At 39.4% G+C, this 25,458-nt stretch overlaps 1 protein-coding gene across 2 annotated transcripts in view; it reads right to left on the reverse strand.

Annotated features, from left to right (window-relative positions):
* Positions 1 to 25,458, reverse strand: part of LOC308138499 (cGMP-dependent protein kinase 1) — a gene marked incomplete at its 5' end in the record, with an annotated part of 95,273 nt that overhangs the window by 29,149 nt on the left and 40,666 nt on the right. For both annotated transcript variants that reach the window (XM_080507630.1, XM_080507629.1), the window contains 2 exons: positions 594 to 657; positions 5,246 to 5,351. In XM_080507630.1, coding sequence (XP_080363756.1) covers positions 594 to 657; positions 5,246 to 5,351 — 170 coding nt within the window. The remainder of the gene's footprint in view (positions 1 to 593; positions 658 to 5,245; positions 5,352 to 25,458) is intronic.

Consider the following 25,458-nt stretch of genomic DNA (forward strand, 5'->3'; position numbering starts at 1 on the left):
GAATGTTTTGAGCTGTTCGTGCTCTCCACAACTTTTAAGTTGTAGGATATTAAAAATGGATGGTATACATTTTTATAAAACCTTTCTTTGAATTTGAAAGAATTTCTCAAGACAAACTAATAGAATTTTGTTTTTAAGGTGTAAAATGTTAGCATATATGGTATGTTTTTGAGAGGAGGAAATGACAGCACCACAGTGCAGACATTCAGTGAAAATGCATGCCAGTTTACAACCTGAAATAAAATTCGTCATTGTCTGTGCTTCTTTACATTGTTTGACCTTCTTTGAAAGCTGAAATATCCTGTGGAAGCAATGCGCTGAATTCCTGAACAGGTCTGAACATTTAACTGCACATTAACAGGTGCACCATTAAAGTCAACGTGACCACAATGTGCATGTAAGAGCTGCAGTTGCACTAAAATCACAGCAAGTTTTTCTATTGAACCCCCAGAAAAAAAAAAATCCTCTGCTGCCTTTAACCAGTGCATCTGGCATAGGCCCCCATCCGCACTCAGGCTTTCTTCTCTCACTGTGATAAAAGGAAGCGTCTGCAGCTTGGTGCTCCAGATGCTACAGGACAGCGAGGCGCTTACCTCTTCGAGGACATCAGCAAGTTTACTCAGAATATCTTCTTGCAGGCCGTGGAACGAGGGGACACTACAAGATGGAGAAATGAAAAAAAAAGCTTTCAGGCGAGGCAGATAGGTTCATACTCTGTACATGAATACACAGATGAGGTCTGTTATGTTTGTCAGATAAAGAGGAAAGTAGCAATTCATGAAAAGAAAAACACTTCTCTCAATATAATGTTTACAGAAAGGACACATAAGAAGGACAATTTCAGTGAAGACCAGGTTATGCATTCAAACAATTCAGTCCGTGAAGTGTTGAAAAATAATCCTCTGTGGGCATCAGTTGGTGTCAAAGTACATACATTTACACTTGCAAAGACACAGCACAACATTGAACTGAATGTCTGGTTAAAAAAAAAAAAGAAAGAAAGAAAATCCATGGCTGTTCAACAGACACATACAATCTAAAGCGGTAAACGTAGAGCTGTTAACACTGTGATTTCCTCGGAACTGATCACAGATAAACTTGTCTGACCACAGTGACAATAGACATGTTTTCCGCAAGACCCTCGCACCAATTGTGAAACATGATGTTGGAAATGTTGCAATGTGGCAGTGCTTGATTTGCCTCAGGGACAGGACAGCCTGCAGACATTGAATCAAATGTGAATTTTGCCTCATTTGAAACAGCTCTTGAAGATAATGTGTGTCCATCTGTCTGCAAGCTGAAATTCTACCACAAGTGGACCCAGTATAATAATAATCACAATCAGTGATCAGCAACATTAGTCAATGCACAAAGTGATCGCTCAGCTAAAGCCAAGATTTAGGGAAACTGGATATATATAAAAAATAAATGATCAATTCAAAGAATTTTGAATAAAAAGTAAGGGACAATTTGTTGAAAGCTCATTTCAGCCTGAAAGAAAATTGTATATGTCTGTCTGTCTGTCTGTCTGTCTGTCTGTCTGTCTGTCTGTCTGTCTGTCTGTATGTATGTATGTATGTATGTATGTATGTATGTATGCATGCATTCTGTACGATTTGAAATAACATTAATATTTAACTGGAATGAGCTTACTTCTTCCCACGACTTTAAACAGCTACCGAGACTGATAACTAATATTGAAGAAGACAGATTATCTGATGAGAGAAAACGCAATATTCAACAGCAACCCATAAAATCAATAATTTTCTATAGGATCTCAGAGTGTATACTGTATGCGTTAATAAATATTTCAACACAGGCTCAGCAGTGTGTGCAGTTACACAGCAGTGGATCAGATCTCAGGGTTGAATACACCAGAATGAGGCTGTAATGTTTGTTCCTCTGCTTCCCAGCAGCCTGAATGAGAGTTATATGTCTGTTATCATGTCAACTAAATAAAAACTGGCCTAATGTTTATCAAGAAGGAGAGAAAATAACCCAGGTTGGTGAACAAAGAGCTTATCACGTCATACCATCTCTCTCTCTCTCTCTCTCTTTCGCTCTCTCTCGCTCTCTCCCTTTAACCCCCCCCCATCCATTTTCCATGCTTTATTATAGTAATCTAAACCATCTTGTCCTCCAACCCAGGGCCTCTGCAACTGTGCTGATCTTTTATGTTGTTGCTTCCCCAACAGAAGCTCTCTTTAACCAGCTGATGGCACTGATCTTGCGCTGCATGAAGCCTTTCAGTCTGCTGAGCTGAACGCAAACAAAATGCTTGTGTTGTACTGCACTCTTGAACCAACAGTTCAATTTTGCCACAGTAATTATAATGTAATATAATAATAATTAAGTAATTATACATGGCCAATGAGGATGTGAGGCTGCATTAATGTGGTCTTTGCAATTAACTCAACCATTCTAATATTGCTGCTCTGAAGGCGACGTGCAGTCGCAAGGAACAATTCTTGGAAACACCTGCAAAAATCAGTGACAAGAACATTTCTGTGATGAAATTTGATTGCTGCTAATTACCCACAGTGTAAGTAGATAGTTACCTAATGTGAAAGAGGAGAAAGGTTTATAAGTGGTAGCAGGTTGATTGATAAATATGAGCATTTAATAAACCATTTCAGTTTATAATAATAATAATAATAATAATAATAATAATAATAATAATAATAATAATAATAATAATAATGATAATAATTTGTATACATTGTAAAACCACTACATGTCAAGGAAGATACTCCAGATTAAAAAAAAAAAAATGCAACATACATGTAAAACATGCTGGCAAAATGGTAAATTTATTTATTTTACTAGTCCGTATTAATGTCTTTATGATTTCACTCATTTGAAGTACATGAACACCTCTCAGTTCTATTTTTCTAAAAGCTTTTTTCCTTCTTTCAATTTATTTGATCATTTTTAAAAATCCCATTTCACGAAATACACTAAATACATTTTATCTGGAGCCACAAAATGTATATACTTTTGACATAACTATAACACTGCTTTTCAACACTGTATAGTTTTGGTGTGGGTACCATGCAAATGATCCAATCCATATTGAATTAAAACTTTAAACTTTAACTGGGATTAGATTTTTTTTTTTTGGGGGGGGGGGTCTACCTTTGAGCTGCTTACTGAAGACTGGAGTCAGGAGGTTCACAATAATCAGCTGCAGGTGAAATAGAAGTCTTTGACAAATAGTACAATTAATGAAATATCATATTATTCCTGTATTTTATGTATCAAACATTGATATTGCAAATGGAAGAGGACTTTTGAGAAATTGCCCATGGGCAACATTTTTAGAAGAAACTCTGGAGAATAAAAACACTCTGGACTGTTTTTAATAGCCCGCGCCACCACCCGGGGAACATAAACCTACTCTCGAAGGACAAAAAAAAATAATCTGTCCGATTCCCTTGAGGACCTTCGTCTTGTGGTTTGTACCAATACAACAAGGCAATAGGTGCAGGTAGGGGAGTAATTCCAACAGCGCCTTAGCCAGTTAGACACTTCACAGCCTCCCAGAACAATGTGTTGGACCGATTTGAAATACGTGCTGGAGAGAGATAATAACACAATCTTCACAAGTGCTCTCATGTCCCGTATGTGATACAATGTGGGATTTCTCCGTCAGTTTTTCCCATCAGCCTTCCTCCTCCGCAACTTGTGAGAGAAAATATATAATTTTGCAGCTGTTAAATGGGTGGGTAGAAAACTCACAGGGGCCGGCGTGTGTTTGTTGGTGCACATAAATTGGATCTGTCTCTGAGCGGCAAAACAGGAATAATGATTTTATGTGAACTCTGTATTAACAAATGCTGCTATTAATCTCAGATTTTCCCCTGTGGACAAACCCTTTAGAAAGCAAACATACTCATTGAGCCCAAAACAAGCCGTGCAAACATTGTATTAAATATTTAGTTAATTTGTTGGGCTGTCGGACACTAACCCTTCTGAGAGACGAAAGCTGTCGCAATGTAAAAGATGCGCATAAATGTTTGCAACGTTAATACTGAAATAGCTTCTGTCTGAGAATATAAGAAATGGACCTTGTCAGAAATTTGTGTGAGAGGTCTCTACAGAAACAGCAAAATACAAAAGGGAAAGTTTCGCGTCCACATGAGAAAAAAACCCCACAGTATGATATTTTCTTCAAAAGCTTAAAACAATCTATGTGTAGGTTTTGTTGACGCTCGATATCCTGTGCCTCAGTGAGTTATAGTAGCCCTTTCACACCAGCATAGCGCTGCAGTGTTGTTACTCAGCTGACAAAAGGTTTTAATATAAAGAAAACTGTCAAGGTTACCGGCAACAAGAAGTAGACAATGACAGCAATTTTCTTATAAAAATGTAAATATCAATGATAAGTGCACATTTGCTGTAAATTAGGTCATTTCTGCAGTTGAATGGCTTGCTGTGCAAAGTCTAACCTGCATTGTAGGAAAAGTCTTGTCACTGCACTCATTTTAGCTGCGCCGAAGGAGCTCTGACAGTGCGACAGAGCCTGATCCTGATCACAGTGACTCCTGAGACTTCAGGAGACATGATCACATGAACAAAATGCATGCTGCTACGCTCGGGTAATTCAAACCAATCGAGTTGACTGGAGTAGTGAGGGATTGTACCACCGACTCCTAATTCTGGTGACGCCACAGAATAATGAAAACAGAGTAGTGCAAGTACTATGGAGAAGATATGATACGATTTTCACAATTGCAATGATGAAGACCAAAGTGCATGATGCTAAAACAGGAAGGTTAAACAGAGAAAGCGGATGAGACAGATTTATACTGTAATTGCATCTCATGCATTTTGATCGCCAGCCGCTGCTGTTCCTCTGTCTTTTCATGCATGCATCTTTTATTCTATACTTCCCGCAGGTCCTAAAAAAGGAGTCTGCAGGCCTTTTAAGTGATAATAGGCTTCTCTATGGAGAAGTGGTTAGGGCTCAGGGCTCTCTAAAACAGATAAGGACATAAAAGAAATGATGACAAAGGTACAAGCTATTTTTCCAGCAGTTTGAATGACACCTTCTGTGGCACACCAGATATTAATGCTGCGTTGTAGGATTTATTGGCAAAACGGAAGAGAAAAGAATCTTCCTCGGAACTCACACGTTTTTTTCCTTCCGGAATTCATTTCGTTAATTCATTCATTGCATTCCAGATCAAAGACCTGTTCGCCTCATTCGCCCGTCACTGTGGGACAATTTGCCTTGGTCCCTCACCTTTTCAGAAACTCCATATACTCTGTGTGCTTGATGAGACCCGTCCTCATCATGATCGTCTGGAAACATTGTCGGTCAATGGCCCACAGCTTCACATTTGTTAGAGCTGCAAGAAAAAAAACAACACACACACAAAAGCATTGTCATGAAAGAAAGCTTTTACCCCCAGGCAATCAGAATACTAAAAGAGCATGTAGAATGTATCTATATGAGCCCTGCCCGAGAGATATGCACACGCCTACAGAATTTTACATGTAAGTGAAACGAGAGCGGAGTCGTTCCTGTTTATGGCATCTGGCATGTTTCAATGACATGAACAGAAAACCTGAAGTCTGTGAACCTGTACGCTTCACCAGCCCCGTTGAAATAGTCTCCAATCAGAGGTGTTTTTTTCTTGCATCTGATCAGACCTGCAGAGACAATAGGATGCATTCTGGACAATTACTCTTTACTCATCAGTTGAGAGTTAATTGGTATTTTTAGAATACCTCTCATGGATGGCTTGCTTCAAGTCATGCTAGAGCATTTTAATTGGTTTAAGGTCAGGAATTTGACTTGACGATGCCTTTTTTTTCCGGAGCCACTGATTACTCTTCGCATTAAGGGCAATTATCAAACTATGTGACTAACATTATGTTAAAACTCACTTCACAAATGCCCATATTCTTCTATACAATTTCCTGGAACAATTTCGAATTAATTGTTCCCACAATGATTAGAATCTATTCTCTCCCAAAGAAGAAGAACTGCAAACCATCGAATTTTCTACAGTGTCTACAATGTTTACAAAGCTGGTGATGGTATGCAAATGTGTTGCAGACCGTTTGCTCGACCTGACACAGGCATGAAGCGATCTGAAACACTTTGGAGTGTTTCCTCCACTGCCTCTTTCTATGGACAAATTCATGCTGAGTGAATTTCTTCTTGTGGACTGACTGTGGAGTTTAGTCAGTGGCAGGAGACGCCCAATATGTACCGCTGATGTGCAATACTTCTTTGACACCTCCCTGAATAATGTAAAGGGTTTTGCAGTGATCTTTGCAAAATGCTTAAACCTTCAAGGAGCTAAATCTCATCCACTTTTTCCACTTTTATTCCTGACTGGTTATTGACGGAGGCCTGTTTTTTTTCAATATTCGCTCTCTTGCTATTTTCTGTTCTCCGAGCCTCAGCAGCTCTTTCTCCGAGGCCCTCTGAAGTCACTTTTGATCAGAATACGTTTCACCTCAACAGATCTCTGTTGTGAAGAGAACACCACTGAAAATCAGGCCATGCGGGTTTTCATCAGAGCAATCGACCTTCTAACCCAAAGCTGAATGTCATTATACATCCCCATTCAAACCAATTTCGCTGAAGAAATTGGGCTGCTGGAGCAGAAACATAACAAAAAAACTCGATATTTCATCTTGCTGAAAAACACTGACTCCCAAAATTCTGTGCTTTTTCTTTTTGTTATTAGCCATTTGTAATAATTATTTCACAATAACAAGTACCATTGTCTGTCTGCAAAAAAGAGCTCTTAATTCTAGCTCTTTGCTTCAATTGTGTCGCTGTACAACGGACTGTGGAGAGTAAAGAGAGAGCAGATAGAGAAAATCTAGTGTGACCCAACCGAAAATACTTGGAAATCCTCTGGGAGCCCCCTGCTCCCCCCAGCCGAGGGGAATTGTGGTAATATTAGACAAAAAAAATGTAGATAACACTCATCTCGGCAATTTGACCAAGTAGGTTTGTCTGTTGTTTGAGCTGCTCATTCTATCTCACCCTCCCAGTGTGACGCTTTCTCGCAGTTTAAAAGATTAAAAAACTCAAATTCTGTTAATACTGTGTGGCCTGTATGGATTATATAACGGATTTTCACTGTTATTTTTCAACAGCAAGGGGACAAGCTACACACCAGCTCCTCTGCAGCTGATGGGCAATCAGTATGTCTCTTCAGGAGGAGCGGCTTTGTGGGCCAACCTTATCTGATACTGTTACACTTAATAAGTGTGACACTCACTCGCTCACACACCCGGCGTACCATCCCTGTACCGACTGAGGATATTTCCTCACAGAGAGGTGAATGCTCACCTAAAAATACAACCCCATGTGTATACACATACGTCATAAGTGTGGACTGTATGTATGACACAAATACTTCTTTATGCACATTTGGCAGCAATGTAAAATCGGGGCGAACCACCAGAGAGTCGCCCTCATTACAGAGCCTGACCCTCTTTTTACTTCAAGACATTTTCTTGGAGCAGAAACCCTGAAACACACAGAGCCTGACATACAGTATATATGTGCACAGACACAGAAATGTAAAGACCAGAGATGGAAAGAGTACTGAAAACTTTGCGTAAATTGTGCCCAATCATACGTAAAGTTAAAGGGTAAAAAGACAGTTAAATGAATATAGGAATGTAGTCACACTTGCTAATTAGTCTGATTTTGGCAGTGCGCTGACTAATGCAGCATCAGACCGACGTTAAGACAACTTAACACACGTTAAACCAGCATTAAACTGGTGTCAGAGTAGCATTAGACCAACATACACCAGCATTATGCTAAAATTCCATTTTGTAAATGCACTTTCAGAAGATTCACCCACAGGGATTCACACAAGAACTCTTCAGCATAAATACCAACATACAGATCACAAATATAGAACTACGTACACAATCCCCAAAATACTACTGTTGCATTCAATATTGACGCCTGAGTCCAAACAAACATGATTTAAGAGACTGATTCTCTCCTTTTGTCTAAGTTTTAAAACAGTCCAATATCTGATAAAGAAAAATTCAGCTGGGAAATTGTGGAAAATAATGTGAACTGCAAGATGGACCATAGATCCAGATCTATTGAGTAACTCTTACAGTAACCTTCTAATTTGACCCTGAAGCAACAAGAGTGGGAGATTAGCCTCACTGGCCACTATGAAGTGTACAATAGATTGCCTTGGCAGGAAGTGGGAGTATCGGGCACTGGGAAATAAGATATGTAGGGGAGCCTCCAGCGCATTGTAGTAGGTAAACGTATTATTCAGAGTCATGGCTAAATTGCAATGAGACTCAGGGAGCTAGTTATCCTGTATGAAGGCACAGATGAATGTCTCAATGCTCGTGGGTTGCCGAGCATTAGTTGCACAGCTTTGTGGATGCACGCGGCACCGCAGGCTGGAGAACTGCGAGGATGTTGTCTGTGAAATGTTTCGAGGAAGTTGATTGTGTGTTGTTTCGATAGTCACAGGGGCTTAAAAAAAACAATACACAGTAACTGCATGCAACAGCCCACAAATGTATAATGTATAGACGGGGGGTAGACAGTTTAATTTGATCCGACTGAGACCTGACATTAAGTCCTAGCTCCGGGAAAACTATTGAGCATAGTGGAGACAAGTTGCTCCAGACTGCACTGTCGCCTCAAATTGAAACAGCTGTTATGTTGCCCACTTCTATGCAATCTCAGTCACAGTTTGTGAGCAGAATCATTACAACGGGCATGTCTGTTGAAGCCTGCAGTAGACACAGAGAAGAAAAGTTTCATTTACACTCATCGATTCTCCTAAAATCCTTAAACACTGGCCTCTGTTGAACACACGGGCATTGTGGTGGAGCGTATCTGATGTGTGTCAGCCGCCACTCAAAACGTGCGTGCAGACAGAGGAGGTGGACTAAGGCTGTGTGGATCAAATGTTATCAAATTGATGCTTTTGTTGAAAACTGCTGCTGTGACAGTGACCTTTCCATGAGCACTAACCTGCAATCTGCTGTGCTTATATAGAAAATACTGGTTCGGGCGCGGAACATCCAGTTGATATGTGTTACAATCGGTCATATTTCCATTATGTATTTGAAAAGTCACATTGTGGTAGTTCTATCAGGCTTCCCCAATGGCTGGCCTCTGTAAGTGCATGTAAACTGTGTAAAAATATGAATGTGAAATTTACTCTCTAACCAATCAGGACCTGGAGATACTGCATATTTTAATTTTAGAGCCAGAGTGAGCGCTTCTCGAGTGATGAATTTCTTTTTTAAGACCAATAAAATACTTACTTATCCACTTAAATGTATTTGCGCAAAGGCAAAGACATGCCTTATCCAGTTATAAAATCAGAAGTTGTAAAATGTTGCATCAAGGGTTGTGAACAATTATTGCTTCATGGTGTACAGTTAAATTTAAGACATACGAGTCTCAGTATTACACCCTGATCATGACTGTTTAACACATTTTTGTTGTTTAGTTTTTCACCCTATTTGGCCCTGAAAGCTCCTCCAAATTGAATGTAATCCCACCTCAGAATGAAGGATGGCTATTCATAGCCTGCAGCCAAGCACGTTATCATTTGGTCATGCTCCTCCTTTCCTTCTCCCTCCTTGGATGCAGTGATTGCAATCCCTCACCCATCAATTATTTGCAACAATGGATGAATATTTTCAATTCTGGATGCTACCAAAAGTGGAGAACGAGCTCCCCTGACATGGCAGACTCCAAATGACAGGATCTGTGTATAAAAACAGCATGAGGAAACATGCATATGGGTGCCCACCAATGTGATATAAAGCAGGAAAAAAGCTGCCAATGGTGGGACTCACTCATTCATTTTGCTCAGTCATAATTCACTGTAAGTGAATTTGAGCCGAGGGCATTATGTAAATGCTTCATGCGTGTTTGTTGTGGTAATCCAATTTTATCTCATTAAATTATGTAAACATAGGATGTGAACAGTTGTCTGCGCACTGGTCTTGACATTTACAGTATATCCAGAGAGAGTCGAGGGTTCACAAAGATGGAAACTTCCTGCGTTGTTGCAACTATATTTTTTTGTTCTTTGCTGTGAGTGTCACACACCTTAATGTAGCGTTAAAATGACTCAAAGCAGACTGCATCTGGTCCATGATTCACCCGCAGTAGAAAAGCATCTGTCCTTTCCAACATAAAGTTACCAAAGGGCTGCATTAAAGTGGTACTTAAAGATTAGACAGTGTTTCAGGCAGTGGAGTGGCACAAGGAGCACAACAGTTTCTACCCTAATGATGAAAAATACATTTGAACAAAGCACTTCTCAGTGTACATCTCCATGAAAATAGTATTTTCTAGACAATACCGAAAGTGCAAAAGAAAAAAAGCTTTCCTCCCATCTCCCACACTATCTCTCTTTCCCTCTACTAACAATCTGCATTTTCATCTACCCACCGCTGTGCCTCCACACATACACTCTCTAGTGGGGAAAAATATCAGGATGATGACGGATGAGCCCCACTACTGTCGATTATTCACAAAAATATTTGTGTGTGTGTGTGTGTGAGTGTGTGTGTGTGTGTGTGTATACACACACACACAAATGAGCTGCTCTCTGTGCTTCTGCTCTGTACTTCCCAGTTATCAAGTCTGTTATGCAGCAAAGCAAATATGTATGAAACCCCTGGAAGTATAAATAAACATGTGTCTTTGGTGCTGCGTTGGAGACCGGGACATGGTTGACTGTGAATTATCATTTCAGATGTTGTAGATGATTAACCTGGGGTTATGTGGCTCTGAGAGCAGGGTCGGCGTCTCCAAAGTAATTAGAGAAAACAACCACCGAGAGGACTTTTCACTGAGAGATATTGTTGTGCTGTTTGGGTTGGAGGGAGCCTAAATTGCCTCCACCGTCACTTTAGAAAATGCGCTCAGTGTCATTCTGTGATGTTCCTTTAAACTCCTGTGACTTATATTCTGTCATTGCCATTTCCACCTGCACTTTTCACCACTTTGCTTCTGCTGAAAATGACCACAAAAAAAAAAAAACGTTCTTGTCACTGACTTTACCACACACATAATCTCACACATACTTAAAATTGTGTAAACTCTTTACTCCGTCAAGACTTCCTACACGTCTTGTTTTTGAAAACCTTATAGGATGTGATGCTGTCAGGGATGTGGGGTGGACGAGTGTAATCTCCTTTCCCCCTAAGTCATTAATAACATCAGCCAAGACTGATTACATCTTGATGAGCTTTTCAGAGCGTGAGAAAGCAGGACAGGTCATTCACGCCAGACAGTGTCAGAGAGCCTAAAGGAAAAGGAAACAGAAGAATTCCTTGCATAGTTTGGATCCAAGTATAATTTTTAATGCTGTGTTTGGCAAGAGTGGAAATGTGTGATAGCATTCTCAAAATCCCTGCGCCAAAGAACAACAATCTTCAATTTGCATGTTTAATTCCGAACTGGAAAATTGGTGTAAAGCTGGTGTTCTTAGAGCTCTCACATCTCAGGGAATCTCAACACGGGAAACGAGCTGGATTAATCTGAAGATGTCTCCAGCTGCCAATTCTTCGAACAGTCGCCTCAAGTGGGAGTCCCTGGACCTGAAGCAGAAGCAGCTGCTTGAGAAAAAATGAGCTTAGCATTATCCCACCTGCTGTCCACACACACACGCCGATGCACAGAAAGCACTGCACCCTTCCCAACACAGAGGATAGACCAGCTTTTGTCTGAAAAATAACTGATTCACCTAATGTCACGGACTCGGTGAATTTGAGCTTTTTGTATTCGGCGTTTCATAGAAGAAGAAAAAAAAAGTTTAATTTTAAAAGCAATTTGTGTACAAGTGCATCAATTGCAGAAGAAATAAGAGGTAACTTGACTTCTTGTAGTGATAATATTCAGATTAAAAACTCTAATACTGGGCTGAGAAAGGATACAGTGATTACATTTAAGCTTCCTATGAGAGTGTTTTGATTATTATCCACTCATCTTGCTCACATTAGCAAACCTCACTTTCACCAACTGAATCCAATGATGTTTGGAAAACCTTCACAGATATGCACACGGCTGAGTCATGGTGTGTATTAATGCATATCCCATTCTCTTGAAAGAAAAGAGAGTCCTTTTGAAGTTAGCCCTGTGATTGCAGATGTGTACTCATTCATTTCTGAAGCTAAGTGGTAAACATGGCCTCTTTTCTTGCTGACAGACATGAACAACTTGAGCAGTGAGCCAATAATCTTATGGAAAACAGTTTTCACCTAAGAAGCAAATTGGGCTGTCAAAATAGACCTGATCATTGCTTCTGGCAGAATTTGCTGAAGTCATTTCAGAAATATCTACTGAGGATTTGTTGTGATGTTTGAAGAAAATCACTCGGAGCAAACATCATTCTGTTGTTTTGAAATCATTTCTAAAGGTTGACTCTTCAGATCCTAATTAAGTTTGAACAAAACAGAGTAAACATGAATAATTTTGGGGGAGATTGTGCAATTTTTACACAATCAGGTATGAATTAGTGCGTGGAAAATACACAGAATCAAAATTACTTAACTGGAAATAACAATCCTAACTTTGACCATATCACTCAATACAACTCCTCTTCTATTGGCATTTTCCCATCAAGGGTTGTTACAACAGGTCGTCTCGGCAGCATCATTGGTCATACTTTAATGACAGATGTAAAATAAACTTGAAAAATAAAATTGAAATATATGCGGTAGCTGATTTGTTTTGCCCCTTTCATCTGGCAAAGTATCAGTTATGAAGTTTTGCAGCATTGAACCTGAAATTTAATCGACTATGAACAGAACTATCATTCATTCGTTCGTTCGTTCGTTCATTCAGAACTGTGCTCGAGAAAAAAATTGTACTTCTGAAATGTGTGAAAATTCCCCAAAGCTTAGTAAATTATATTCATTTTCTCATTTATTTGTTTTTGTATATAGTACATAATATGCAGATATTAATATGGAGAACTTTTTCTGACACAAATTATTCATTATGTGTATTTTTGTTTGTTTACATTGACTTTAAACTAATAAAAGATCCTAACATATACTGTGGTTGTAGAATTTTAATGAAAGCCCTACAAACGATTAAAACAACTGTTGAAAATCAATGCCTTTTGTTGGCAACATGGAAATCACACTGCCACCAGTATCATCAGCTTTTCTTACATATCAAAGTATCACAGCTGCTCCTTCTCTTTCCAAGAATAGATTTTAATGATCAATATACTTTTCTTTCAGTACCGCCATGGAGCAATGTGGTGTGGATCAATACAAAAATATAAACAGACAAAGTATACCGGTTTGACTCCAGATTAATGTGTTAAAGGAGAAATATTTAAACTGTATTTAATAATTTAGAATGAATATGTATATATTTTGTCATTACATAGGAAACTTTCCCTGCTAATTACCGGCCCCCTCCTCACGGGCTGACAGGGCCAATTACTTCATCCACCTGCAATTGTAATGTGAATTACAGCTGTGTAAACGCTGCACGCAGGTGCACGACAATCATCGAATCAGAGGCCAAAACCTTTTTTTTTTTTTTTTATGACAGCTGATCGCATAAATATTCATGTTTGGAGCTTTTTCAGCTGTGAAAACTGCATTAACTGCTAACTTTTCAACAAATAATCGGTACAACTCTCTACCTCTATGAAATCAATGTTTCAGAGTAAAATGTCAATGACAGCTGTAACATGGATTAACAAAATGATTTCTACAGATCTTTACAGTTCTCAGAGGATCAATTCTAAGGACCTTGGTGACTCTATGACTGTATTTTGTCGTTAAACTATCACAAGAGTATGCTGTACTTATTTAGCGGTATGAACGCTGAATAGGCTCTGAAAATATACCCTCACTCATCACTTTAGTTAATGCACATGCATAATATTGTGAACCAGTGAATAAGGTCTCCCATACATGAACAGGAATTGCTATTTTCATCAGTTTTTGTATTGACAAAGACTTTTTATCTATATTATTATTGAAAAGTGTTCCAAGTATTCTGCCTTCTTTATTACTAACAATGGGGCCAAAATATTAGAATTCCCTCTCCATACACTGGTGTCTGATCCAGTGGTGAATAGCCTTCTTATATTACATGTTTTATTCACTCTCAAAGCACTCATACAAACACAAATCACAATGGCTGTCGTGCAAGGTGCTCACCCACCATTGGAAGCAACAAGGAGTTCAGTCCAAGGGCACTTCAACGTATGGAGCAGCAGGAATCAAAATGGTAGCTTTGGGATTGGATGGTAATAGATTGTGAGGTTAGGAGTGAGGGCACAAGTACACAACTTGACACAGAGCAGAATATCAGAAGGCATGGTGCAGAGAGAGTATGCAGCCATTCTAATAGGTCTGCGAGACCTCAAGCTCGAAGTAAACACCAGCATGCTTACGTGGATTGGAGGTATAATGAATACCATGTTTAAACCAATTAGCATGTAGTGCAACAGCTGGCCAATGGCAAAGTCAATAGTTATGCACATGGAAAAAAAGTATTCAGCAAAATCCTTGCATGCAACTATTGAAGAATGAATGCAAAATGCAGACTTAATAACATAAAAATCTTAACACAATGCAATGTGGTTCTTCGCTAATAATACAGGCAGAACTGATGGATAACGGTCACCCAAACTCTGAGCAGGCAAGTCCATTAAATGCAACCAGAGAATCCGCTGCAGTCATGTTTAAGTATCGCAACCTCAAAGGCTTGATTTCCATGAAACTGAATGTGGGTTAGTGGAACTGAAAGCAAATTCAAGTTATTGGATCAGAGAGAGCAAATAGAAGAATAAGGGTAGATATACTCTGCTTGGCTGTCTGATTATCTGTTTGTACGAGTGATCATACTGCACTGTATTTGAAACGAAACAGCTGTAAACATGAATTTAATTTCAGAAATACATTCTGATTATTGGAGTCATTGGGTGTTATCTTCATGGTGTTGTGCAGCAAATCCTAACAATTCACAATGATCCATGTTGCAATAATTCCAAGGCAATGAAAAACTGATGAACAAATAAAACAGAATGAACCAACAAGCAGAATGTCATACTCATACTCACACTACTCAAATGTGCAAAACAAGTGATGGAAATCTTCATGAGATGAAAGCAGTTGTATGAGTCTTCACCAATACATTAACAGTGTTAGTCACAAATTATGTGAATAAAAGGTTCAGATAGGATGAGCAAACACCCCTCCAAGGACAGAGAGAGAGAAAGAAAAACACTAAAACACATCAAATGTGGGACTTGGTATTTTAATTCTAAAGATAAATTAGTAATACGGCAAATAAATTAGTAGTATATGAATGATGTGTATTTTCAGTGCTCCACAGTGCCTGAATGCAAATTCATGCAAGGTGCAGCTGCAACAGCTCCAGCCTTCTTCCCAGTAATGAATAATAACAAGCTGGTGAATTCAATAATGCAGTTTCACTAATGATGGATGTCTCGCTGAGTGGAGGATTAAAGGTGGGCGAGAGGATCGTAAAGCCGGTAGGCAGAAATCAAACTTGTTGGTGAATTTCTTTTTTAAACTTTTGATTAACCTGATTAAATATTGGCTCACGTTTTTTTATTCAGATTATTTTCTATTTGCAAAAGAAATTCCCTTTATGTTGGCATCATGTGAATGTGCTCTGATGACAGCAGCTCAAAAGAAGAGAAAAGGATAAGCAAACATCTTTGCTTTAGCAAAAAAAAAATTACATGTTCAGTATAAATCGCTTTCTTGATGGTTTGTTAGATACATTTTAATTATTTGTTGTCCTCATCATTATCGAGACAATCAACCAGAAAGTATTTGCCACAAAGGAAATCACTTTGAATAACCTGATAAATTTCATCCTGCTCGGCTGTACGAAATCAAACGGAGGAAATGAAGTGTGTTTGCCACTCATACTTGCTTATTTTTAGGCCGCGGTACAGGCTGCATCAGGTGGTACTTTCTTCTACTTCTGTAGATTCTATTCAAACACCACACTGAAGCAGGTTTGACTATAGATTTGTCATTCATAGAAATATCCCGAGAACCACGTAGAAACCACATTGCTTGCGTTGTCAACCCTGTTGCCCTGGATGAGATAACCACTTCAGCATCAGCATTGAAATTTACGAAAATGTAAGCGTGTTTCTTTTTCCAGCCCTGAGAGCAACAAGGAAATATCTTGTTGTATCACTTTGAATTTCATAAAGCCTTCTGTCAGTCAAGGCTGATGTTTTGCATCCCACTGAGAGGGAAAAAAAAACATCAAATCTACGCACCCAAAAATAACGAGCGGAGCCGGAGTGATAATTCCCCCCACTGCTCTGCCACAATGTGATGAATCCATGTTTCTGTCAGTGTGTGAGTGGCTGCAGTGTGTGAGCGTGAGCACAGTCATGGCTTTGTGTGTGTGCGAATGCCATTTGTGTTAAATTTTCTGATGAAACTGCAATTATTCTGAGATGAGGCCTCTTTTCTCTGCTGGCATCCAACATTCAGCTCTGTTGATGAAAAATCCATGAAGAATGTCATAATTATAAGACGGAAACAAATAATAACACGAATATTAGCCGAGCTACTCGGCGGCTCGGATATTATGAATGTCTTTATTCCATTCTTGCGTCCTGTGAAGAAGCAGTGTTTCAAGCATTATTGCATTTAAACGACAGTTTCAGCCACGGATGACCCTTTTGTAATTTCACTCTTGTGTTCTCAACCTGCTGGCCGGCTCTGAAGCAGCATTATCATTCAGCCACCAGCAGCAAGTTTCCATTTCATTTTGTTGCTACTAGCAACCACTACTGGCACATCCGCAGACATTGTTGCATGCACTAACTGAAAACATGGATTAACCAAATATAGAGAGGTATTTCTTACTCACCTCAGTCGGACAGTTGGTTGGAAATAAAACATTTCCGTTCTACTACAGTATGTCTTGATGATCATCCATAAGATAAAGTTAGGTATTAATTGATATTTGCAATCCCCCCCCAAAAAATTCTCAGTCATTAATATCCAGTCAACTGTCCAACTGACAACTCACTTAATTTTCTCGACACTTTATCATGCTAAAACAAACAGCAATGCGTATGGATAGCTAGTCAGACTATGTTGCACTCTATATATTTGTAAAGCTTTCATGCACCTTATTTAATTGAGCATTCATGGTTAATGCTTGTGAACATGAACTTAATTTAATTTATTTGTGTCTCTTTGTAAAAGCACATAATGTTAATCACGTACCACAGCTCCCACTTGAGAAAAAAATAATAATGCCACGAGTGCAATTTAAATTCCTCAGAATGATAAATGAGGGGACATTAAGGAAGAGAAAATGTGGTGATATTGTTGGTGAAAAAGTATTGCAGTCTAATGCTATAACTAGGAAATTAATTTAATTAACTCCAAACCAGCTCTCATTAACATGCTCCAATATATTCTGGGCAATCGCATTTCCCTCTGCCTTTTTTTTTGTTATCTTCTACTTTACTACCCATCTGCTCACCATGTTTCAATTAGCTGGTACTTATAACTTACAGTATAAACTTTAGCCAAAAAGGAGGCTGATATATGGATGTAATTCTAATGACGATACTATTTCATACCCTCCAAGTTAATAAAAATGTACAAGTTTCACAACATTGACAAAAGATGCAGATGAAGGTAATCAATAAGCGAGGGTGGACCATACTTTCTTCTCATTGTAGGACTTGTTTGAAAGCAGTAAGATGACGTTTCAAGCAGATACAGGTTTTCACATTTGAGGTGTTATGATGTCGTGAATCTGCTCTGAGGCACATCCGGATTGCAGCGGTGAGAGTCAGACCAACAGATCAAGTCGTCCATGACGTTCATGACATCTGGTGCAAGAGGGGAGCAAGGAGTGGAGAACCCAGAGAAGTGGAGATTTAGATTAGGAAAGGGGGGAATTAGGGTGAGCATGAGCAAAATAGAGTGCAGGTGTATTAACGGGAAGGAGAACAGTCAAACTGTGAGGCGAGCGTAGGTAGTGAAGAGAGGAGAGTTCAAGTATATGGGGTCAACCGGTGAATGCAGTGAAATGGTTTGTAGGAGGTGAAGAAGAGGGTTCAGATGGGAGATTGGAAATATATGGAGAGTCAGGAGTGATCTGTGATAGGAAAGCTGGAGCTACATTGAAGGGGAAGGTCTGCAGGAGGAGGGAGTGAGAGCTGCTTTGTTGTACGGTTTCGATTTGACGGCACTGATGGGAGACTGAACCTCGAGTTGGCAGAGCTGAAGAAGTTTGAGTGAACAGAATCAGATTTAAGAATTGGTACACCAGAAATACAGCTCATGTTGTCACAGCTTGGCGGGAAAGTGAGCGAGGTAAGGTTGCCATGGTTTGGTCATGTGTGACAAAAGCTTGTCTCATGAGGACACATGAGACAGAAGCTCTTTGGGAGGATAGGATCTGCTGCGGAAACTCATCACAAAAAGAGAAAACTATTCTATTTGCTTTCACCTCAACACACTTGAATTTAAATGCCATCCTTTCTCTGATTTCTTTGCATTCTGATAACTCTTTTGTTCGCTCCATCACTTTTCCCCACACAAGTCACACTCAATCTATCAAGAGAGCAATAAATTTAAGCTTCAGACGCTCACTAATCACTGCATTTTCATTCAGTCATTCTCTTCATTCGTCATGACATTGACAACCCAAGACCTACACGGGAATCATTTGTCAAATACATTTCAATAACCTATTGTTAGGATTAAAAAGCAGGTATTATATATCAGTTTTAGTGGCATAATCATGGTTCAGAAATTAAATAACACACTCGACAATAAATTTTGAGCAATAAAGAGAAAAAGCTTTTTTGATTTGGGCTTCATAAGCCGCCCCCTGTCCTCGGTCTTTATTGGAGGCACCTAGACACATAATAGGGTAAGAAATTTATAAAGATAAATATCACAATTTATGCACTATCATCCTGTTCTCATGGGGCATGAAATTAAGTTAGGTCTTGGGACTGGAAGTCAGCAATTTGCATTTTTATGGTCGGAAACATCAGGGGAACCGCGCTGTCTGGTGCTGTGGTCAGCAGGAGTCGGCGAGCCAAAATTTACTTGAAAGCCGTGACCGAAGCTGGCGGGACGATCAACACGATGGACGAGAAGAAGCTGCTGGAGCAAACACAGCTCGTTAGGTAATAGGGGCAGCCGGCAAACAGTTGATCCACAGATATCAAACAGTGTATTTGTCCTCTTCTCACCCCGTCCTTGAACTGCTCTGCTAGCCATGCAGCTTGTTCTGCTGAGCGCTTCTTCTTCTTTTTTCTTTTTTTATCAGTTCTTCTTCTTTCTTGGAAGAAAGATTGGTTCCCTCTGGCTGGGTCAGAGCTTGTGAATTCATCAATCTGGCTGCAAATTACTACATGTATGTTCATCTTTGTAATGGGTACAACTCATGACCCATTTGAAATGCTGGCAAGCATCTGGCTCCACATTTTGTAATCTGTGTTGCAGACCGACATTTTACAGAAGTCCATTTCCACAGATCAACCAATTGGTAAAATCATCAAGTCTAAAAAAAAAATATTAATGAAAAAGCCAAAAGTATGAGTCATTTGTTCCAGTTTGCTCTAAGAAAGATGAGCGATTCATGTCCCTCTCAAGCACCAGGGCCATGTACTGATGGCCCATTACCCCCGTCACTTTTAATGGTTCTTATCCAGATAAAATACAGATGAAATAAAAAGACCCTTTCATTTACACACATCCACGGACATAATCTCCATGTGTGCCGGCTACAAAACTGATTGAAATCTGTCCTCTGTGTTAGAATCCTGACCCTGTTCCAGAGGGAGGGAGGTGGTAATGCTCCCAAGGAGGTTGTTAAGTAGCTGCCATAACGCTAAAAAATGGACAAATTCTGCACTGGAGCGGAGAAGATAACAGCTAACTAACTAACAATTATCGCTCTCCCACACAGATCAAATGCTAAAAGACAGCCTGTTGGCTGCTTTTCAACAAATCCCACAAGACTAAATATGGTTCAACTTTAAATGGCATTACAGAGGACAGACCCTGCAGATGCTTCTTCCACAGAAGTGCTCGCTGACACAGTGACTGGAGTTGGACAGATGGAAGACTTTGCAGTTCTTCTACATCTTTTTTTGAGCCGATTCCAGTTATATAGTAAGTCCGCATGTTTATATACCTTCCAACACTTTGATTTTATAACTTGTGCAGATATTGTTTTTCCCTTTATTTTGCACATTTAACTTCGACAGTACTTCATAATGCATCAATATGTATCATTAATTGCCATTTGTATAAAATGTACAGCATTTCACTAAACATGAAGAATACAAGTATTGATATTCTCTACATCTAACGTTTGTATTTGGTCTATTTATATATGTATATTTAACATCATGAATACTGAAAATTATGAAAACCCTGTTTTGTAACAATATCTGATCGACTCTACACACCTGATGTGCAGTCAATGGGATCTTTAGAGTCCCAACAGGAAGCAGCTGTTGAATATAATTGCACCTCTGTGTCCCTAAGTGACACAGAGCTGCAACTTTACACGCAAACAACTTTTTTGTAAAGCAAATGTGTCCTTTGTATGAAATAGGCAAGTGGTGCAAATGCCCCGTGGAAAATACAAAATATATATATATATATATATATTAAAATGAAGAGAGCTATTTTCAGTTCCCAGAAATCCCCAGAAGCAAACTTTGTATTCATGTTATTAGGGCGATGATACTGTCACATGAGACTATTAGCATAGAGATGCCCGAGAAAAGCAGCTGTTTGGAGCAACACCTGCAGGGTTGTTTTCCGACTGACTAACTGTATATTGCTGCTGTCGGAGGTTTGCCTCGCTGGGTGTTTTAACCTTTCAAGCCGTCTCGAGCCCCAGAAGAGCGTGTAGCTCCGGGCTCACACCTGCGCTCCGACAGAGAATCAGGACAACAACAGCAGCAGGGGCCCGCCGGCCCAAACACAAACACACACACACACACACACACACACACACACACACACACACACACACACACACACACACACACACACACACACACACAAAAAAGTCACACTGTCAAGTTGCGGAGGCAGACGTCAGGTAAAAATACACACAGCAGCCACAACAGTAACCCGGACTTCTAGCTGATGGGTTGGTTGGTGGTGGTTTGTGAATGGGGGGGGGGGGTTAGTTCCTGCTACCCTCACCATGTTTTACCACCATCGCTTCTTCCTGCACTCTGGAAACAGCGTAGCCATGGCAGCCATGGAAACAGACAAGATTCTTTCCCCACTCAGTCCCACTGGAATTCTATCTACCAAAAAGCCACTCTTTCTTTCTGCCTTCTCTCTCTCTCTCTCGCTCTCATTTCTGCGAGTTATTTGGTCACCCGATTCAAAATCCTCTGTGCCAAGGTAGTGAAGCTCTGCTGAACCTCCTCACACTCGAGGTGACAAAAAGATTAACAACGCCTTAACTTCCACAACAAGATCCTTGTGAATCTGTCAGTCGTAACAAATGAGATGCTAATTTTGGGGCTGTGTTATTCAAACAATCATTACCAATTCCCATCTGCATTTGATGGTCCACTCCCAGTTATTTGTGTTTTCTCGATTATTTTGCTGGTTATCTAATTGGTTGTTTACCTGCTTTCATAACTGTGCAGCCCATTTGCTTTCTTTCACATTTGTTTTTTTTTCTGTTTGCATGTTTGTCTTTGTTTGAATTTGCATGTATTCTGAGTCACTGTTTCATTTCTCTTCTCTCGGTTGCGTATCTAATTATGATCCGTGGCCTAAGATTGGAAAAGACACAGTTGTACAAGAAATGTTTTTTCTGTGTTCCTTGTTAAGAGCGCACTGTGTTTCCTTCCTGATTTTAAGGGCTCTTATCAAAAACTCTTCACAGCCTGTTTCTTCCTGTTGATGGTGCACATGTCAACACTGGGCCGCTCCTGGTTCACGGCGATTAATTTAATTTGGACATAAACATATTCCTATCTATACCTATATATATCTATAACACTTCCACATCTCGGAGATCCCCACTGTGCACAGTACAGCATGTACCCTCTTCAGCAAATGGGACAGAAAGTTATCTCACGCTGCGATTTCAAACACCAAAGTGTGAAAAAGCTGCCAAAGGTGAGGCATTATAATGAAAAATTATTTTTTAAATGACAGGTACATACCCCAAGTATGGCTGTCTGCAACCTTTATGAACAAAATTGTTGTTTTAGCGATTTTCCACTAAATAAAATGTTTCTGGAGCCGCAAAACATGGTTCAAAGTTCAAGGTATTTATTGTCATTTCAATGCTTCTGTGTGTAAACGAAATATGTGACTCAGGACCACTGCTAATCAATAAACTAAGGGCTCACCCAGGGTGTTAATTACATAATAATTAGATATATTTTATTACTTTTTTTGCACTTGTAGCCAATTAAAAAAAAAAATTTCCACCTTAACCATTTCAGCTATTCATGGCTGCTGTGAATTCTAAATTCTTAGAACAACTTTAGCTATATCAGCAAATGTGACCTTGAGAGACAGTTTTTAGTGAGTTTACCATCACAATTTTAGCTGTATTTCCTTCTTTTCTTATTTTTTTGGGGGAGAATGTTCAGATTGCAGACCCCTGCTCTAGTGATTTAAAAGACTTTCACAGTATTTAATCAGTGATACTCGGGATTTTGTAGAAATAGTGGTAAGACACACATTTTAAATAGGAACTTATGCAGATATGCTAAATTAATAATAAACTGCATATAAAAAGAAGTACGTTCATTTCAATGACTGCAAGATATCAAAAATCAAATGGAAAGTAACTTTATATTCAAGCCAGGATTATCAAAAGCCATTGTTGGAGCATGAATCCTGCCACCACAATTCTTTGTAAATACCAAATAAATGGTGCTGTAGCCACCATCTCAACCCGTATTTGCTGGGTTGTGCAACATCGAAAAGTGTTGCTGTTCTGTTTTGACTCATTCGCACAATGATGGGTGCTAAAAATACATCAAAAAATATGCAGTATATACTGCACATTAATCCAGGGAGTGCATTTATCCAAGCATGCAACATTGCTGAAGAAGTTCTGAAAGTTGTTTCATGTAACGTACGTTACAGAAGCATCATTCATGTCTTCTATTGATGTGTTTTGGTCTGATCTTTACATTCTATAGTGAGTTGAAAGCAAACCCACATAGGACTTGATTTGTAAGTCTTGAATCCCGTCCAATCCGGATGACAACATGGAAGCTGATTGACTAACTATCTGGGTGAGGTTTGCATCCTATTCTCGTGCAATGATTTACCGCACACAATATGATTTACACAGCCTGAAAGTATTTGCTTTGTTTATGACTGCCTATATCTATTTAATACATTTGAAAAGAAGATGCAAATCGGTTCACCCTTGAGCAAAGCTTGCTGCTCTTATGATGACATTTCATCAGTTGGCGCTCCACCAGCTTTATTATAACATATTTTCTCTTTTGTTTTTCTTCTTGGGTCTCACCATGCTTTCAGTTCCTTTTGTTCCTATGTATTTTTCTCACAGTGTTGACTTTGTGACAGATGAGCTCCCATATTCCATTTTGTTAAAGCCAAATTCTTTCTTTTTGCCATAACTCTTCATTATGTTTGTTGATTCCTTCCACCAACACTTCCAACTCTATGTTATCCAGTTTCATTTTGCAGTGGCGGACACTAAGCAGAATAAGCAATCTTTACAAGGGAAATAAGCCGTAACACATCCTATTTACACAAAGTGTCAATCATGACAATATTTCAAATATTCTCGTTGATTACTTGCAAACCAAAAGTACAATTTGGATGCTTTATATGGATTCCTTGACAATAAGGTCCCTTGATTGCAATATGCATTTTATTTCTTTGATCCAGATTGATAATCACAGTATGTGGCTCTTTTCTACCGGTCCTCTGTCCCACTTTTTATTTTACTATTTTTTTTCCCATTTTAATGGGTCTGACACCTATTATCATTTCTCCAGCAGGTTACTTTCAGACCCAGCTAACTTGAAAGATTTTGGCAGCATTCCATGCTAAAGTCTCTTCAAATAAAATTCTGCAAGAACCTGTACTGAGAATAGAGAACCGAGAACAACTTGTATCTGGCTCATAAACAATCTTCAGGAACAGAACAAGTGAGGAGCTGAGAGCTAGAGTGTATCTGCAAGGTTTCTGCCTCTGCTCACATTATATCACCGAGCAAAATGCCTGAATGCTAAATGTGACAAACATCGCCGTTGACAGAGGATAATTATCAGAATGAATAAAAAACAAAGCTAACACTTGCTCTAACATATTTCCCTGATTAGTATGCAAAATATTTGCCAAGTGGATTGTGCATAAATGTGTCAGTATATCCGCTATGATCAGAATTTATAGGGAAATGGCCACATTTGAAGTGCAAATTGAAAGTGCTCATTCTGTTGTTCAAAAAGCACAATCACAGAAGTTTTGTTAAGAGGGCGCTTTTTACATCCAACATTTGCTTGATTATAATCACAATGAAAACACATTGCATAAATTGCTGTTGTTTTTTTGTCTGACAAATAGCTGGTGCTTGGTATTCTGTGCCAGATATAGTCTGAAGTTACGGAGTATCAGTGCTAGGTCACAGAAAGGCAAGACGGGAAGTTGCTGTTTATTATCAAGGTGTTGTTGAAAAATGTTCACATGCGGCTGGAACATTTTGCGAGCACTTTGAATTTCTCTGCGGTGGATAGATGAAACATCACACATAAAACAAGGAGAAACAGGGAAATAATTAGATAAGAAAATGTCATGCAAACACAATGGACCTGAGGGTAAGAAAAGAAAAGACTTGTAGGGCACGCTCAAAGTCTCATTGCTCTTCAAACACAACAGAGTTCCCTGCCTTTCATACAGGTCGGTGTGTTTGACTCCGAGAAGAAAAACCTGTAACTTGTCTCTTTCTGCCAAAACAATATTCGCTCAGAGCGGACAGGGTGATTCCTGAGACTGAGCAGACGCATACATTCACACACTCTCACGTGCACATTTCCCTCTCTGAGACTAATTTGGACGACTGACGTTTGTTCACTTCTCGGCGGAAGGAAAGGCTGCAGTGCTGCTAAGTTATCTCTCTGTTTGTTAGAAGCCTCCGCAGCAACGTCGATGCTGTTGTTTAGTATTCTTTAAGTGACGTTGCAATATGATTTTTACAAAACAAGACATTCCAGCACTGCTAATCAAAACCTCTCTGCTTGCTGTCGTGTTCCCTCTAACAAGCACGCAGACATTCTCACCCTGCAAACTGCACCTGTCAAAACGTAGCCCAGAGTGCATGCATCACAAAGTAGGTTGTTACTCATGTCAACGCTGTCTCTTTGGGTTCAATTCAACTAAAAGCATTCGTAACAAGGACACGTAAACAGGCACCCCTGGCAATAAAGTTTGTAGAGCTCT

This window comes from Blennius ocellaris, assembly GCF_963422515.1.
Source record: "Blennius ocellaris genome assembly, chromosome: 13".
NCBI lineage: Eukaryota > Metazoa > Chordata > Actinopteri > Blenniiformes > Blenniidae > Blennius > Blennius ocellaris.